Source organism: Spermophilus citellus (genome assembly GCF_964194105.1).
Source record: "Spermophilus citellus genome assembly, chromosome: 2".
Classification (NCBI taxonomy): Eukaryota; Metazoa; Chordata; class Mammalia; order Rodentia; family Sciuridae; genus Spermophilus; species Spermophilus citellus.
The window spans coordinates 253200191-253216438 of record NC_138183.1 but is presented as its reverse complement, the minus strand read 5'-3'; the positions used below and the strand labels follow the sequence as shown (position 1 = coordinate 253216438).

General features: G+C 61.5%; 1 protein-coding gene across 1 annotated transcript in view; it reads right to left on the bottom strand.

Moving 5' to 3' along the window:
• Positions 1-639: 639 nt before the first annotated feature.
• The window catches only part of IGHMBP2 (immunoglobulin mu DNA binding protein 2), a 26810-nt gene continuing 11201 nt past the window's right edge, over positions 640-16248 (bottom strand). The window contains exons 7-15 of the mRNA XM_081280816.1: positions 15983-16130; positions 9528-9702; positions 7513-7695; positions 7152-7270; positions 6637-6731; positions 5859-5982; positions 4440-5282; positions 2160-2332; positions 640-1362 (exon numbers count right to left, since the gene is read on the bottom strand). Coding sequence (XP_081136942.1) covers positions 1165-1362; positions 2160-2332; positions 4440-5282; positions 5859-5982; positions 6637-6731; positions 7152-7270; positions 7513-7695; positions 9528-9702; positions 15983-16130 — 2058 coding nt within the window. The 3' untranslated portion in view covers positions 640-1164. The remainder of the gene's footprint in view (positions 1363-2159; positions 2333-4439; positions 5283-5858; positions 5983-6636; positions 6732-7151; positions 7271-7512; positions 7696-9527; positions 9703-15982; positions 16131-16248) is intronic.

The window sequence follows — 16248 nt, the reverse complement described above, 5'->3', positions numbered from 1 at the left end:
AAACACTTTACCCTGTTTCAGGGACACGAGCAGCACCGTAAGCCATCGGTGTGTGACGCTCAGCACCACCTGCACGTCCCAGCGCTGGGTCTTCGCTCACTGAGGCTCTTACAAAGCACAAGGAGGTGCCGCACATGGTGGTGCACCCCTGTGGCCCCGGGAGGCCACCCTGTCCCAGAGCAGTCTGAAGAGGGCCGCAGCACGGAGAGGGGCAGAGCACCCGGGCTCACTCCCCAGTGGGCCACTCAGTCCCAGGGCTACTCTGGGAGCAAGCCAGGACAGCGTCCGGCCGGGGGGAGGCCAGGCTGGGACACTGGGTGGGGCAGGATGGAGAGGGTGGCCTGCACTGGCAGAAGCAGAGTGGCTGCAGCCAGGGGCCTGGCGGGAGGGCCCTGGGGACAGCACAGCAGCCCCCTGCAGGCCCTTGGAGACCTCCTGAGGCCCGGAGGAAAGGTGGGCCCGGAGGCGGAGAAGGGAGGCAGCAGCTTGACAGAGCTCAACTCTCCAGTCAAGCCAGGGGCGCCCTGACCTGCAGGCTGCACACCCCGCCCCTCTGCAGCCCCCGCCTGAGGTGCGGTTGGCTCCTCCCACCCCAGGACAGGGACATGGGAGCCAGAAAGAGAAGAGGCTCCTCTCAGACAGAACAGGCATGCCGGGCCGGTGCACACGGTTTTATTTCATCTTTAAATAACTTACACACCTTGGAAACAAAAACCCGGGTCTTAATGACATCAATGAGATTCTGGCATCAATGAGATTCTGGCAAATAGAGTACGTGGCAGAGAACAGCGGAGCGCGCTCAGAGCGGGCCTGGAGCAGGCGTCGGCCACGCAGGTGGTCTGGGACGCTCCTCCGGGACCGTCAACCAGGAACAGCCATTTCACCCAGTCCCCAAGCCCAGCGAGAGGAAGGGCAGGAGCAGGCCAGGAGCCTTCCTGACAGACGGGGGCCCCAAGGGACGAGGGTCGCTGCAGGCACAAGGAACAGAGCCAGGAGGAAGGCCCTGGCCAGCGGCTGACAGGACCCACCTCAGCAGCCTCCCCAGCTCTGCAGCTGACAGCTCGAGGTCCAAGCCACTCATCAGGGACATGCTGCTGTCCCAGCCCTGCCCCAGGTCACAGCCAGCCTGGGGACGCAGCGTGGGCCCGCGCAGGCTCTTCCGGGTCACGTGCCCCTCTCCTTCCTCCTGCTCGTCCTCTGGCTGCTGAGCTCGCCCAGCTTCCTGTCCAGCTTGCTCTGCAGCTGAGCCCTCTTGGCTGGATCCAGGGACCTGTCCTTGGTCCCGCTGCCTGCATAGAGGACGCCTTCGCGGCTGATTCTCTGCCGGGCATGGGCACGAGCCTTCTCGCCACAGCCGTGAACCTGAGAGGGACATGAAAGTCAGGGTGGGACAGGAGCCTGCAGACCTGCTGCCCAAGGGCTTAGGGACCTTGGGAGCCCCATGTGAGGCCCTGGACAGGTTCCCTCCTCCCAGCAGGTCTGGCCTTCACTCTGGAGGCTACAAGCCACCTGGGGCTGGCAGCAGGCCCGTCAAAGTGTGTGGACAGAAAATGGCACCCCTGCTTGACCACACGGTCCCCACGGCCACTTCCTGCTGCCTCCAGCCTCTCCAGGCCGCAGTCTTGCTGCCCAACTTCTCCAGGCCGACCTGGCCTCTACCTCCCACCTCTACCCAGCCTCAGCCCACCCCGGCACCCCGGCACCCCGACTGGTGGGGGCCGCCCACTGCCTCCGGTGGCTCCTAGAGTGCTGGGCACTGGCCCTGACCCCTGTGCTGTTCTCGTTCTCAAGCCAGCACCAGGCCCAGCACCTCCGGAGGCCCCTGCCTGGCCTGGTGCCCACAGCCCCCATACCTGGCGGGGCTTCCTCACCCAGTCGTGCTCAAGGAACAAATGCAAGTCACCAGGGCCACCGTGGGCCCCACCACACATCCCATGTCCCCCTCCTCTGAAGCAGACTGTCCCATGGAGGAACCAAGTCCCCACCAGCATGGCCATGACTCAGCAGGACGGCCTCTGACCTGGCCCAGGTGTCCACCTGAGTCTGAGTCCAGGTCTGACTGCTGTAAAGAAAGCACCCCCAGGACAGTGGGGGCTGGGGGAGCAGGTATTTCCACTGGGTGGGTCCCCAGAGCTGCCCCCCACAAGAGGGCCACAGACCTCGGGCAGGTGGTGGCTGAGGCAGTAGCGGTGGCCACAAAGCTGGCAGAGCTGGCCGAGGGTCACGACGCTGGCCGAGCACTTGGCGAAGGCACAGGTGCTATCGGCCTTCATGGCAGCCGACAGCAGGGCATCAAAGTCCTCCTCGGCAGGAGCCGCTGGGGCCGCACGTCCTGGGGACAGAGGGGTCACTGAGGCAAGTGGGAAAGACAGGCAGAACAGCCTGCTGGGCACCCAGGCAGAGTGGCTGCGCCCATCCCACCCTGAGCACGGGCTCCTGCCTCCAGGTTTGGCACGGCGCCGACCGTGCTCAGCAGAACCCGCTGGGTCCAGGCCACGGGCCCCGCGACTCCACTGGCCCTCGCTCCTCGCTGACCAGTGGCCTGAGCCCTCCTCCTGCTGAACACCCACAGCAGGGCTGGGAGCAGCGGCCAGCGCAGATGGAGTCCTCAGAGGGCCTCACCAGAAGACCCTGCCCCAGGGAGTGCAGCCCGGGTCAGCATGCAGGCCAACTCCAGGGGCAGCGGGGTGACCACACAGGGGCACAGGTGGCAAGACCACGAGACTCTCGACACTCTAACAGGAAGAAACACTCTGAGGTTAAAGGAAGATGCTCATGAGTAGAAAGAGACGCCAAGTTACACGTGGGCACAGCCTGACACACCTCCACACTCGGGGACACTGAGTGCTGGCCCCGCAGGCTCTGGGCAACCAGGCGGGCCTGGCCTCCCTGTCCCTGTGCCCCACATTGTTCCCTACTGGCAGGTGGGTGCCCTGCGGTGACCAGGCTCCCAGGGTCAGGATGGTCAGCCTCAGAGGTGGGCAGCACAGGAGACCGTGACCTCAGCTAGAGCCTCACTTGCCAGTGGCTGGTCCCTGGCAGCTGTGCACACCCCAGGTGCTGCCTGTGCACGCCCCCCCTTACCCACCTCCTGAGAAAGGGCTGCGTCCAGGTTCACTTGCCAGTGGCTGGTCCCTGGCAGCTGTGCACACCCCAGGTGCTGCCTGTGCACGCCCCCCTTACCCACCTCCTGAGAAAGGGCTGCGTCCAGGTTCACTTGCCAGTGGCTGGTCCCTGGCAGCTGTGCACAACCCAAGTGCTGCCTGTGCACGCCCCCCCTTACCCACCTCCCGAGAAAGGGCTGCGTCCAGGTTCGCTCTGCTGTGCTCCCACATGGCCCAGTGGCCACCCAATCAGGGGAGGGACAGCGCTGACCTTGGCCAGTCCCAAGGAGCAGAAGCGACCTGGCCTGGAGAGGCCTGGGGACCCCGCTGACCTCAGGCTCCCCTCCCTGCAACGTCCCGCGGCACAGGTGTCCTCGGGAGACCAGGAGGGCAGGGCTGGGAGAGCCCATTCAGGCCCCAGTGGGGGTGACATGGCAGGGTGCAGTGGGTCACAGAGGACAGCCTGAGGGACCACAGAGCCACCCAAAGCCAAGGGCACAGCCTGTGCAGATGGCCAATGCCACCTCTGTCACGGGGGTGGCCCAGGCCTGGCTCCGGCCGCCTCTGCGTCTGGCAAAGCGGGGGCTGAAGACATGCTGCAGAGGGAGAGCGGCCAGTGTCCTGGAAAGCGGACCGTTGAAGCGTGGGTGGGCAACACGGCGCTCCCCCAGCAGGCAGCTGCCCATGCTGCCCCAGGGCCTAGTGCCTGTCCTCAGGGAGGGCCCTTGCTGGAAGGTCGCCTGCGGGGCAGGAGCACAAAGCCAGGTCCAGATGAGCTGGACATGCCACGGCCTCCGGCTCCGGCCCCAGGAGGCCGCTCCACACCAATACACTGAGCACGTGCGGCCTTGCTTCTGGGAACAGAAGGACCGCCAACGAGAAGACCTGTCACCACCCTGCTGACAGGGATGTGGCTGTAACACGCGGCCCGAGGTGCCCACAAAACCCAGGCTGAGCCAGGCACGCCTGACCACCTAGGGGCCGGTCACCCAGTGGAAGCGGGGACAGTGCAGGACGGACAGAGCGCAGGGCCATCCTGGGGCTTCAGTGGGGCCGCGCACACTCCGCCAGGGTGTGTGCTATGGGTGGGCCTGGCCCCCACGCCCCAGCCCGCAGCGTGGCAGCCTCTGCTGGGGTACACAGTGAACCCAGGGGCGCCCTCTACTGGGCACTGCCGAGGCTCAGGGACAAGAAGGTGCCTGTGATAGTCACTGCCCCAGGGGAGCCAGACCTGGCTAAAGACGCATCACCTGCAGAACTGCCCAGAGCCCTAACTCCCCCAGGGGGTCGGGGTGAGTGGGGACATGGCGACTGCACCCCGCGGACACCACTCACCCTTCTTCTTCCTCTTGTCTGGAGCCTTCGGCAGCCCCACGCCCACGGCTGGTGGCCCCTTCCTGGCTGGTGATCCCCTCCCGGCTGGTGGCCCCTTCCCGGCTGGTGGCCCCTTCCTGGCTGGCTGCTCGTGGCCACTCTTCTCCAGGGGGGGACTCTCCAGGGACAGCGCCTTCAGATCTAGCTGAACCTGGCTGTGCGGCTGCCTGGGGGGCTGCTCTGTTTGGGAGGCGGGCTGGGGGGCTCTGCGGCCAGCCCCCGCCTTGCGCAGGGTAACTCGCCGCACCCTGCCCTCCCCGGAGCTCTCGTGCCGCAGCCCAAGCTCCTCGGCTATCTGGTGGACGCGCAGCCGGTCGTGAGAGCTCAGGGAGGCGGGAAACTCCAGCTGCGTCTCCTCGCTGCCCAGGAACTCCATGATCGTGGCCCTGAAGCGCTCCGTGCCCCCTGCGCCTCCTGCTGCCCCCGGGTCCTCACCGTTGAGGTGGGGCTGGGGACAGGCTTCAGGGCCCCCAGGCTTCGGGCCCCGCCTCCTGCGGCTGGCAGCTTGTGGGCCTCCCTCTTGCCGCCCACCTGGTGGGCGTCCAGGTGGCCTGGCTGAGGCGGGGCCTGGGGGCTTCGCAGCCTGGCTGTGGGAACCCTCGTGGGAATAGTTTTCGGGGACGATGTCGTCGAGGTACTCGAAGGCCGTGCGCACCTCCCCGTGCTCTGTGAAATAGTCCACCAAGGTCTTCAGAAAGGCGTGGTTGTGGACGGTCCGGGAATCGCAGACCACAGCCACGTGGCGCCGTGCGCGGGTGACGGCCACGTTGATCCGCCGGTCCTCGGCCAGGAAGCCCACTTCACCTGCGAAGGGCCAGCTCTGAGGGAGGATGGAAGGCCACTCCCATGGTCCAGTCGCAGTGCCACGGGCACCCTGCCCTTCGCCTGCCCTCAGCTGGGCTGGGGACGGCCACACTGCTCACCGGCCACGCTCTCTCACAGGCACCCCTCCTCCAGGCCTAGCCAGCCACCGCATCCCCAGGCCACCTCCATATCTGCTCCCACCCCTCTGGTGAGGACGCTTCACCCAGCCGCTGGCCAACACTGCGCCGCCACCAACAAACCCAGCCACAGAAATCTGCCTTGAGGCGGTGACTAGCAGGCCACTGTGACTGCCAGCCCAGCCACCTACCCTCTACCGGCTCCCTGACCCCACGCTGGGCTCCCTCTGCCTGTGACACACGCCCCATTCTCCAGGCTGACAGGGCTCTTTGTGGAGAGCTCCGCTCAGAAGTCCCCTAGCCAGGCCTCTGCCCCCGGCCCCTTCCTCGCTGGTGGTTTGGTCCTCCTGAGCTTCCTGAGGGCAGAGGCTGCCCGGCCACGCCCTGGGACCCAACTCCTTCTGCACTGTCCCCACAGGACTCTGGTGAGGCCTCGCACCTTTCCTATTGGACCTGACGAGGGACAGGACCACGGCCTCCTTCTCGCGGCCCTGGAAGCCATCCACAGACCTGATCTCCAGCTCCGGGTGCCTTGGCGCGAGGCTCTGCCTGAGCAGGTCCACCTGCAACCAAGCAGGCCGCGGCCTCAGCGCCCCAAGCCCAGCGGCCTCGGGACCCAGCCCCCGCTCAGCCAGGGCTCCTGCTGCAGAACTACCCCCCCAGGGAGCCCCGCAGAAGCCCAGGAGGAGGTGCCCGCCTCCCCTGCCCAGGCATGGCGTGAATAGACGGGAGCCATCTGCTGGCAGATGCCCTGCCACTGGATGCTGTCATTTTTCCTGGCTCATAACAGCCACCAGCCTCAGCGGTGTGGACACTGGGAGAGGGAAGGTGGCACCTGCTTCCTGGGCACTGCCCCACATGGCCAGAAGCTTCTACAGGGCGGGCACAACCTGGCCAGAGACTCGGCCGCGGCTGGAGAGGCGGCAGAGGGACAGCTGTCCAGCCAGGGCCACTGTGGAGGGCAGCATCCATGGAGGCTGCTGGCCACCTGGAGGCCACCTGAGAGCCAGACCCACTCTGGGGACTCTGGAGGAGTGATATGTGGGGAGGGCAGAGTGAGGTGACACAGACAGGCAGCTCTTGCTGAAGTCCTCTGCCTGGCCTCTAGTCACGCGAGGCCAGGACTAGCCAACTCACAGGCCACTACGTCACCCTTCTCTTTGGGCCTGTGAGTTGGCTGAGTCCCTAGGGACAGAGGGAGAACAGGGCCCTCACACCTGGAGGTTGTAAGGCGTGATGACAGCAATGTCCCCTGCCTGGACGCCAGCATCCACCAGAGCCTGCACGTGGAGGGTGACGAGGCGGACTTCACCTGGAGGGAGGAGAGCGGCTCACAGAGGGGGGACGAGCCTGGGCACTGGGCCTGTGTGACGCACTCCCCTGCCAGCTGTCCACAGGGCGCATCCTGGGGGCCGGCTCTGGCCACAGGCCTCCAGGCCTAGCAACCAGAGTGCAGGACTCCGGCTAACCCGCCCTTCACGCCACGGTGACGGCAGCCCATCAGCACCTCGAGGAGCAAGGGCTGCCTGGGACTCACCTTCAGGGCGAGACGGGAAGACGTGGCCGCCCATGGACGAGGAGCCATCCGCCTGCCCTTGGGAAGAGCAACCATGCTGCCCCCCAGGCATGACCACTCCAAACCCCTGCAGCCCACGGGAGCCTGCGGTTGCCCATCAGCACCTCCAGGCGCTAGGCCGTCTGAGTGACCAGCTGGCCCAGACAGCAGGCTTACCTGGGTTCCCCCTCGACTGCTCGTCATCATCCTCCAGCTCCAGCAGCCCACAGCCGGCAGTGTCCACAAGCAGCAGAGGGATGCCCGTCTCCTCCGTGGCCACCACGCCTGGGAGGTCCCTAGCACACAGGGGACGAGAGCTGTGCTGGACTCCCACACCACAGCACTGGCCCTTCCCACCGGGAAAAACAGGGGCTGACCCCTGGAGCCTGTGCTGGGTGCCAAGAGCATGAGGCTGGGCAGACGCGGTCCAGCTCCTGGGCAAGGCCACAGTCCCGTCTAGAAAATCAGTCCCTGGCTGACCTGAGCTACAATCCCCAGGACACGTTCCAGTGGGGGGAGCTTGAGGGGGGACACTCACCTCAGGAGGTGGCCGGCCACGGAGGGGTGGGCGTCGAGCTGCCCGCCATACATGACCTCGGAGGCCCAGCGCATGATGGCCTGGTGCATGCGGTACTGCACGGTCAGCATCCGCACCGCGCTCGCCCCCTGCTCCTCGGCCAGGCGCTCCATCAGGCTGCGGGACAGCCCAGCCTGCGCGGCCCTGCACGAGGGGAGGAGGGAAGCAGGGCCCAAGCCACCGTGAAGCCATGTGAGCCACCCATCATCCTGTGACTCCTACCCAGGGGGACCTGGGGGTCGGCAGTCAGACCCCAGGATGTCCCCAGAACACGCCCCTCACAGGACCAGAGGAGCTCTATGGACAGGGAAGGACCCTGGGTCACCGGGCAAGAGCCACAGGGCCAGGCTGCAGAGAGGCAGGAGGGCCAGAGTCATAGGTGCCATGTGACAGGGGCCGGAAGATGCCACACTGAAGACCGGGGGCCACACTGCGGCCCCCAGGGGAGAGAGCCTTGCCACACTCCAGTGTGAGCCAGGGAGGCTACCCGGGACACTGGACCTCCAGAATGGGAGACCACAAACCTAGGCCAGCAGTCACCACCAAGGTGTGCCCAGCTGTCACAGCAACAACAGGAAACCAGTGCAGACGCACCCCAACATCTAGGTGCGCCAGCAGCCGACCCCACAGGGCACCGCCTGTGAGCCAACCCCTCATCCTCACTGGACCTTCCGATCCCCACATCACACAAAGGAGAGGGAGACAGGAGAAGCCAAGGCCCGAGCCTGCCCAGCCAGCTGGCCGAGAGCCAGAACCCACCTGGCCACCCGGCTCCGAGCCTATCCTCGGGCCCCCTGGCACAGAATCTGTCCCCAAGTCGACTGGCAGAACCACTGGGCAAGTGCCCAGTCCCTGGGGGTGACTTGAGAGCCGCCCTCTGGGAATGCAGAGGGCCTCTGCGTCCTTAACCACTGCTCCCCAAGGGACTGTCACCAGGAAGTGAGCCTAGGTGAACTCTGGCCCTGCAAACGCCGCAGGGCCCCACCAGAGCCCCCCAGGTCTCCTTTTCTCTCTGGGGACACACAGGGACCCACTCCCACGGAGGCAGTTCCAGCCTGTCCATCTGAAAGCTTCCTGGAGGACAGAGCCCCTCTCAGGACGCCTGGAGACCCCTGCAGAACAATGAGCCTCCTCACCCAGCTTCACCGACTCCCAATTCCGCATTCCCCTGCGCCCCCATCCCACCGTGACGCGCCTGGAGGGGACGACATCAGTCAGTCCCCATTTCTCTGAGGCTCCTGGCCAGAGGTCCCAGCCCATCAGCAGGCCCCAGAGGTCCGACCCCTCCTTGCACAGCGTCTGGCCTCCAGCTCCAGGCTGGTCGTGACTGCACCAGAGAAGCACCAGGTCCAGACAGCAGCCCAGACCAGCCCGCAGATGGGGGACCTCGACACTCTGGGGGACTCGCTCCTGGGCGGCCTCACTGGACATGGCCTGCCTCCTGGAGCCGGCCACTCAGGGCCGCCTCCACGGCCGACTCTAGGGAGACCCAGCGAGCCACAGAGGCCCTGTGCAGCATTCTGATGGGTAGCTGCGGTTGGGGCTGCCCGACACCCTGGGGACCATAGTCTAGGAGGAGTGGGCAGGGAGGCCCACAGAGGCCAGGGTGAGGAGGGGACGAGGAGGGTAGACAGACGGCACCTCCTTCACCAGCAGGGCCTGTGTGGGGTCCCGGCACCTGCACCCCTCCACAGGGAGAGGCAGGGTCCCCAGGGCCTCTGCATTCTCTGTCCAGGGCACCTACCAAGTGGCCTGCTACCCCACCAGGCCACACTCGATGAGCACCAGGGACAGGCAGGCCCTGAGCATCATCCCGAGGCCATCAGGCTGGGGCACCCCTTCCCTGCCAAGGAGCACAGTCCAGCGGGTCAGCTGTAGAAGCCAGCGAAGGCATAGCACGGGACGTGGGGAGAGGAGGTGTGACCCTGCACAGATGTCCTGCTGGACCTGGAAGGGGCCCCGGGGAGCAGCCTTACTTGTGAGAGACTATAGTGGGCGGCAGCTGCTTGTGATCTCCGGCCAGGATGCACTTTCTAGCCTTCAGCAGGGGGATCCAGCAGCTGGCCTCGAGGGCCTGGGCACACTCGTCAATGACCACCACGTCAAAGTAGCTCTCGGGCAGCAGCTTCAGGGGGCCGTCGGCAGAAGCTCCTGGTTGGGACAAAGACCTTCGGTCTACAGAGTGTGGTGGCGGCTGATCTGGTCTAGCCACAGCCGCAACAGATGCCCAGCAGCACCTCACCGGCCAGCCTTGCACAGCACTGTGTGCAGCAGGCTGGCCCCGGGAACACCAGCCAGGGGGACTCGGGATCCTCGTCCCATCCACCTGGTACTGATACAGCAACAAGTGTGAGCTCTGAGCACCGGCCATTCCAGCCTCCGGTCGCTGACACTACCCGCCCTGGACCGTCTCAAGCCACAGAATGCCCCCGTCTCCGCAGGCCCTGGCTGCAGCGTCTGACAGGAGGCCTTTTTCCTTAGCCACACAGAGGAACTCGTGACCGGCGCCTCAACACGAGGCCGCTGCACAGCTGCTCCTTCCAGGGGCCAGGAGCAGCACGGTGGGAAGGGTCCAGGCTGTGAGCAGGAGGCCCCACGGCAGCCCTGGCACTCGGCAGCAGGCCCCTTCCCCAAGCCACACCCAGGCCTCATCCAACTGTTACCAGAACAGGGTGACAAGTGTGGAAAGTCCCAGCAGGAGGTGGTGGTCCATGCTGGCCCTGCTCCTCCCAGCCTGAGTGCACCACGCTAAAGACACGTGGGTGAGCTTAACACCAAGAAACTTCCTGCCGGACCTTCCAGAGATGGGCGGGACACCCGACCGCACAGGACAGAGCTCCGCTGGCCTTGGGACCACTAAGGATGTGTGCAAATCACGGCTGTGACTCACAGTGCCAAGAGGAACCAGAACTCGTTCATTCTTTCTTTCCTTTTCCCTCCCTCCCTTCTTTCTTCCTTCCTCCCTCTCTCTCTCCCTCTCTCTCTCTGGTGCTGGGGATGGAACCCAGGGCCTCAAACATGCTAGGCAAGTGCTGACCACTGGGCCCAATGCCCGCCTAAAACCAGACACCTTGATGGACACAGCTCCAGGACCCCATCCCAGCTCCCCTCCCAGCCAGGAGAGGCCTGAAAGGCCACACGGCCACCAGTGGCCTGTCTGACCTCTAGCAAGCGTAAAGCCAGAGGTGTCTGTGCAAATGGCAGAGCCACGGCCTCTGTGGACTCTACTCCACTCTGCAGAAAGAGTGCTGGAGGATGGTCAGGACCGGCTCTGCCAGACCCCTGGAGACCCACCCATCCTCTCGCAATCCAGGGAGCAAACGTTCATTCAAGGAAAATGGCCGCGTCTCAGCCAGGTGGCCCTGTGCAGTTAACCACCCTCTCCACGCCCTGACCCTTGAGACCAGCAGCCTGGCAGCCACTCCTGCAAATCCCCTTCCCAGAGGCTGGCCATCCAGCCTGCCCAGCAGACCCCACTCCAAGAACACCCTGATCCGATCCAGCCCCCCAGACCAACGGCTTCTCCCGCTGTGTCATCCCACGAGCAGACAGTGGATGAATGTCCTGAGGCAGGGGACCCCAGCAGGAGAAAACAATGGCCTGCAATGGCCAAAGAGCTGGGCCCATGCCCAGCCATGACCTGGAGACCCAGGCTCTGCCCCGGGTTCCCCTTGAGGTTCAGCACAGCAGGAAGGAAGACTAGGAGCCGCACCCAGCCTGGTTCAGTCAGAGAGGAGCCCTCGGCACAGACGGGGAGGCTGTTCCAGGAGGCCGGAGGAATCTGATCACTAGCTGGCCACCAAGAGACTTTAGTGGCCACAAAGGACCACAAACGCAGGCTGTAGGTAGTTCAGAAGTGACTCCCCCAACCCCAATGTCAGGGCTGCCTCATTGCTGTGCCTCCAACACTGTTTCCAACAAGAACGCGCCAGACGAGAGGGTCAAGAAGAGGGCCAGACGTGGGGAAAGGCAGCCAGAGGCCAGCCGGGGCGGGGCGGGGGTCTTACTAAACGAGAACTCTGAACACCAGCTCTTTTAAATACGTTCAAGGAAAAAAGGAACCAAATACAAAGAAGTATGAGGCTCTATTTTACTAAACAGAGTAAAAGCGAAGAGACAAAAATGATTGAAAAAGAGAAGAACCAAGTAGACCCGCCAGCCGAAACGCGCACGCGCAGTTCCCCAAGGCCTCAGCAGCGACCGCGCAGGACAGGAGGCGAGGCCACTCAGCCTGAGGAGCACAAAGGGGCTCAGGCAAGTGACAGAGCCACATACGCATAACACCGGAGAAAGGTGCCGAAAAAATATTTGAAAAAAAATAATGGCTGAAAATTCTCCAAAATTTATAAAAACATGAATCCACACATCCAAGGGGCTCCACAAATTCCATACAGTTTTCTCAAAGACATCCACACCTCGACCAAACTGTCCACATCATAACCAAGCCGTCAGAAAAACAAAGACCAAGACTCTTGAAAGAGGAAAGAGGCACCCGTCCCTCACAGGCGTCCTCAGTAATGTTAGCAGTCGGGGTCTCGGAGGCAGCAGGACAAGCGACGTGACCAAGTGGGGAAAGGAGCCTGTCCACCAGCCAAACCACCTCCAAACACGGATGGAGAAAATAAGACATGGCCCAACCAACAAGAGCTGAAATGACCCGTGACTAGTGGTCCCACCCTTCTAGAAACACTAGAGTCCATCAAGTTGAAATGAAAGAACGCTGGACGGTAGCGCAAACACACGTAAAGAAGAGCACCAACGGGGCGACCACAGAGATAGTGTAAAGTGAGTGTGAGTCAGTGTGAACTTACTTTCATAAGTTAAAGTAATAACTTACTTTCCTGCAACCTGATCTGAAAAGACCTCTGGGTAAAACAATGATCACAACGCCTGCGAGAGCCTGGCCTCTGCTCCTCAGAGCGCCCATCACCTGACAGACGTGACCAAGAGACTCCCAGGCAGCCCAGGACCCTGGTTCCTACCGTCACACCTTGCACGACCCTTCCCCTTGGGTACAGTGGACCTGGCACTTGCTGATAGCCAACAGAACACGGCAACAGTGATGAGCTACCCCGTCCTCAACGCCAGACAAGGTTCGAGCCTTCCTGCTAGGAGACTGTGTCCTTACGCCATGTAGTGAAGTCTACTAGTCAGGTCTTTATCACTGTAATCAAAATGCCCAACAAAAACAACGCAGAGGAGGAAAAGTTTATTTTGGCTCACAGATTCAGAGGGTTAGTCCAATGACCAACTCAAATGCTCTGGGCCCACGGTGAGCAGACATCATGTGGAAGAGCAAGGTGGTGAAGTGCTGCCCCATCACGGTGGCCAGGAAGCAGAGGGCGAGCAAGGGAAGGGGCCACAGGAAAGAGGAAACTCCTGGGCACATCTCCACTGACCACCTCCTCTGGCCCACCTGCCTATAGTCGCCGGTCAGTCCATTCAAACCAGGATGGCCTGATTAGGTCACAGCTCTCATGATCTGATCATTTCATCCCCAAATATTCTTGCAATAACACAGAAGATCTGGGGGTCACCTCATATCTAAACCCCAAGAGCAGTGTCCAGCCAACAATCAGCAAGAAACTCAGTTCCACAGCCCACAAGGAACTGAAGGTCGCCAACAAGCACCTGAGCTCAGAAGCAGACCTTCCTAGGCAAGCCTCGGACGGCGTGCAGCCTGCAGACCCTGAGTGGGGCTGACCAAGCTGTGCCTGAACACGGGGCCCACTGGGGGCTGCTCTAAGTTGCTACATTTGTGGTGATGTTGTCAGCAACAATAAAGACTTCAGACACACAGCCGTGCCTGAACCCCCAAATGGCAGGCTGACCGCATCCTCCACACCACCACGAGGTGCCAGGCACTGTCCCACAGCTACTCCAGGGAGCAACAGAGGACCAAGGCTCATACCCAGGTGGAGTAACGGGAAGGGCGCACGCATGCTCTCTCTTCTCTCTCTCTCTCTCTCTCTCTCTCTCTCACACACACACACACACAGTCACACACAAAAAAAGAAAACCTGAAATAACACTTCAAGACCCTGGACAAAGGAGGTGGGTGACTCGAGGCTGCCTCCCTCAGCCATCCTCAGCACCAAAACAAGTGAGCCCTAGAAATCTCCTGCACAACACTGTGCTGACAGCTACGTATGAAGACAGAGCTCATGGCAGGAGTTCTCATCACAACTTTAAAACAGCAACAAAAACACCTATAGCAAAAGAAGCTACCCAAAATGAGAACCTGGCACCCACCCACAATCCCAGGAGGCCAAGAAAGGAGGATCACAGATTCAAGGCTGTTCTCAGGAGCTTAATGAGACCTTATCTCAAAAAGTTGAAAGGGCTGAGATGTGGTAGAGCAGCCCTGGGTTCAATCCCCAGTAGCAAAAAATGAATGAATGAATAATAAAACACAAAAGAAAGAACACTAAAATACGAAAAAAAAAAAAAAAAAAAGAATCAGTGAGCTACAGAGAGGTCTCAAGCAAGGAAACTAGAATCTCCCAAACACACGGGAGACAGGGCCAGAATAAGGGGACTGACGACAGATGGCCAGATACACGAAGAAGATGCACTGAAGCACATCAAAATCACCTCACTTGAAACCAGGGACGAGGACAAAAATCTTTAAAGTAGACAAAAAATGACATTATGTACAAAGGAGCAAAGAAGAGGAGGATGCAGGATTTGTCTTCAGAATCCCCCATGCAGATGACGGTGCACAGCTTTAGAACACCGGGAGAAAATGTGTCAAGCTAGAATTCACACCTAGCAAAGGATCTCACTCAAAAAGCAGGCCAGATCAAGGTACTGCCAGACACAGCGAAGTCCAAAGAGTAGCAGGCGCAGAGGCCCACACCTGTCACCCCAGCATAGTGGGAGGCTGAGGCAGGAAGATCAGAGCTCAAAGCCAGCCTCAGCAATGGCAAGGTGCTAAGCAACTCAGTGAGCCCCTGTCTCTAAATAAAAATAAAACAGGGCTGGGGATGTGGCTCAGTGGTTAAGTGCCCCAAGTTCAATCCCCAGTACCCCCCCAAAAAAACCTCAGAGTCCATTGAACGTAGACACACACTACTAAGAAACAAAAGGGAAGGAGAGCACGAGAAATCTGGGTCTAACCCAGAGGAAGGCAGAGCCCCAGGGGTAACCGTGTGGGGAAATGTAGAAGATAAGGTTCTTATTGTCTGAATCTCTTTAAAGGAAACACCCCTAGAGCAGTACCCAGTATCACAGGTCTGTGACACCCACGTGACAGACAGGAAGAGCACTCGCACCAGGAGGAGCGCTGTCAGTCCCCACCACAAAGGTCTCAAGCTCCGTGGCGACAGGGGGAAGCCCCGGGGTTGGAGCAGCACTGCGGCCCGCAGCCCCGGCAACACGGAGCCCCAGCCCGCACGCCCTCCAAGACAGGAGCAGAGACTGGGAACTGCCCCTCGACTCAAAAGCAACCAGAGAGGAGGGAAAGGACTAAGGGCCAAATGGGACACATAGAAAACAGAGAGCGGAACAAGAGGCTTCAGCTCCTGTACCAGATGCAAGTGCTCTGAACACCGCGGGGGCAGAAAGGACCGAACAGGACAGAAGAGAAAACCCAACGCGTGCCTGCCAGGAACACCAGCGGCCCCCACGAACTAAGAGACTGCAAAGACACCTGGAAAACTCCACTGTTTAAAAACCACGTGGCAAAAAAGAAACCAAGAGTTCAGGAGGGAAAAAAAGAAATCAAAAACCAAATCAGCATTTGGAAAGGAATGGAAATGAAAACACAAAATTTCAGAACTTGTGGGGAGCCACAAAGACAGTAGCTAAGCACTTATATCAGGAAAGAAGAAAGGCCTCAAACCAACGAGCCACTCCCACCTAAGACGCTCGAGGAGAAGAGCCAACTGAGCCCAAGTCACCAGAAAGGAACAAACAGGGAAGGTCGGGGCGCAACCCACAGAAGGGAAAGGGAAATGGGGAACCGGAGCTGGCTAGCGGGCGGGGGCAAGGGCACGAAAACCATGGCCTGCAGGTCACTGTCACCGCGTCCTGCAGAGGGTCTTCAAGGAACAGAGAAGTCGCACCCTCCAAAGAGCCCCAGGGCCAGAGGCCACCAGCCCTCAGGCAGGGGGCGCTGCAATGCCACATAGGCACTCAGCACACGCAGCGCCACACACTCAGTGCCACGTGGGCACATCAGCACACGCAGCGCCACACACCCAGTGCCACGTGGGCACACTCAGCACACGCAGCACCACACACCCAGTGCCACGTGGGCACATCAGCACACGCAGCGCCACACACCCAGTGCCACGTGGGCACATCAGCACACGCAGCACCACACACCCAGTGCCACGTGGGCACACTCAGCACACGCAGTGCCACACACTCAGCGCCACGTGGGCACATTTAGCCCCGCCCGCCTGCCCCGTTCAGGCCGGGGCCGCACCTGTGTTGGTGGCCAGGACCACACTGGCCTGCGTGAGGCTCTCCACCATGGCGGCCTCTTCCCGCTGCTTCAGCTCCTTCCTTAGCAGCTTGATTTCATTCCAAAAATTACCCCTCTCTCTCTTGTCCTGGGTCTTTCTGTTTTTTACCTGCAAATGGAAGCAAAGAGCGCCATGACTTGCCTGCTTCGCACTCCCTGCGCTCCGAGCGCCGTCACCACCTGCTCCAGCACAGCGAGCTCCTCAAGAGGCCACGACACTCGGCCTC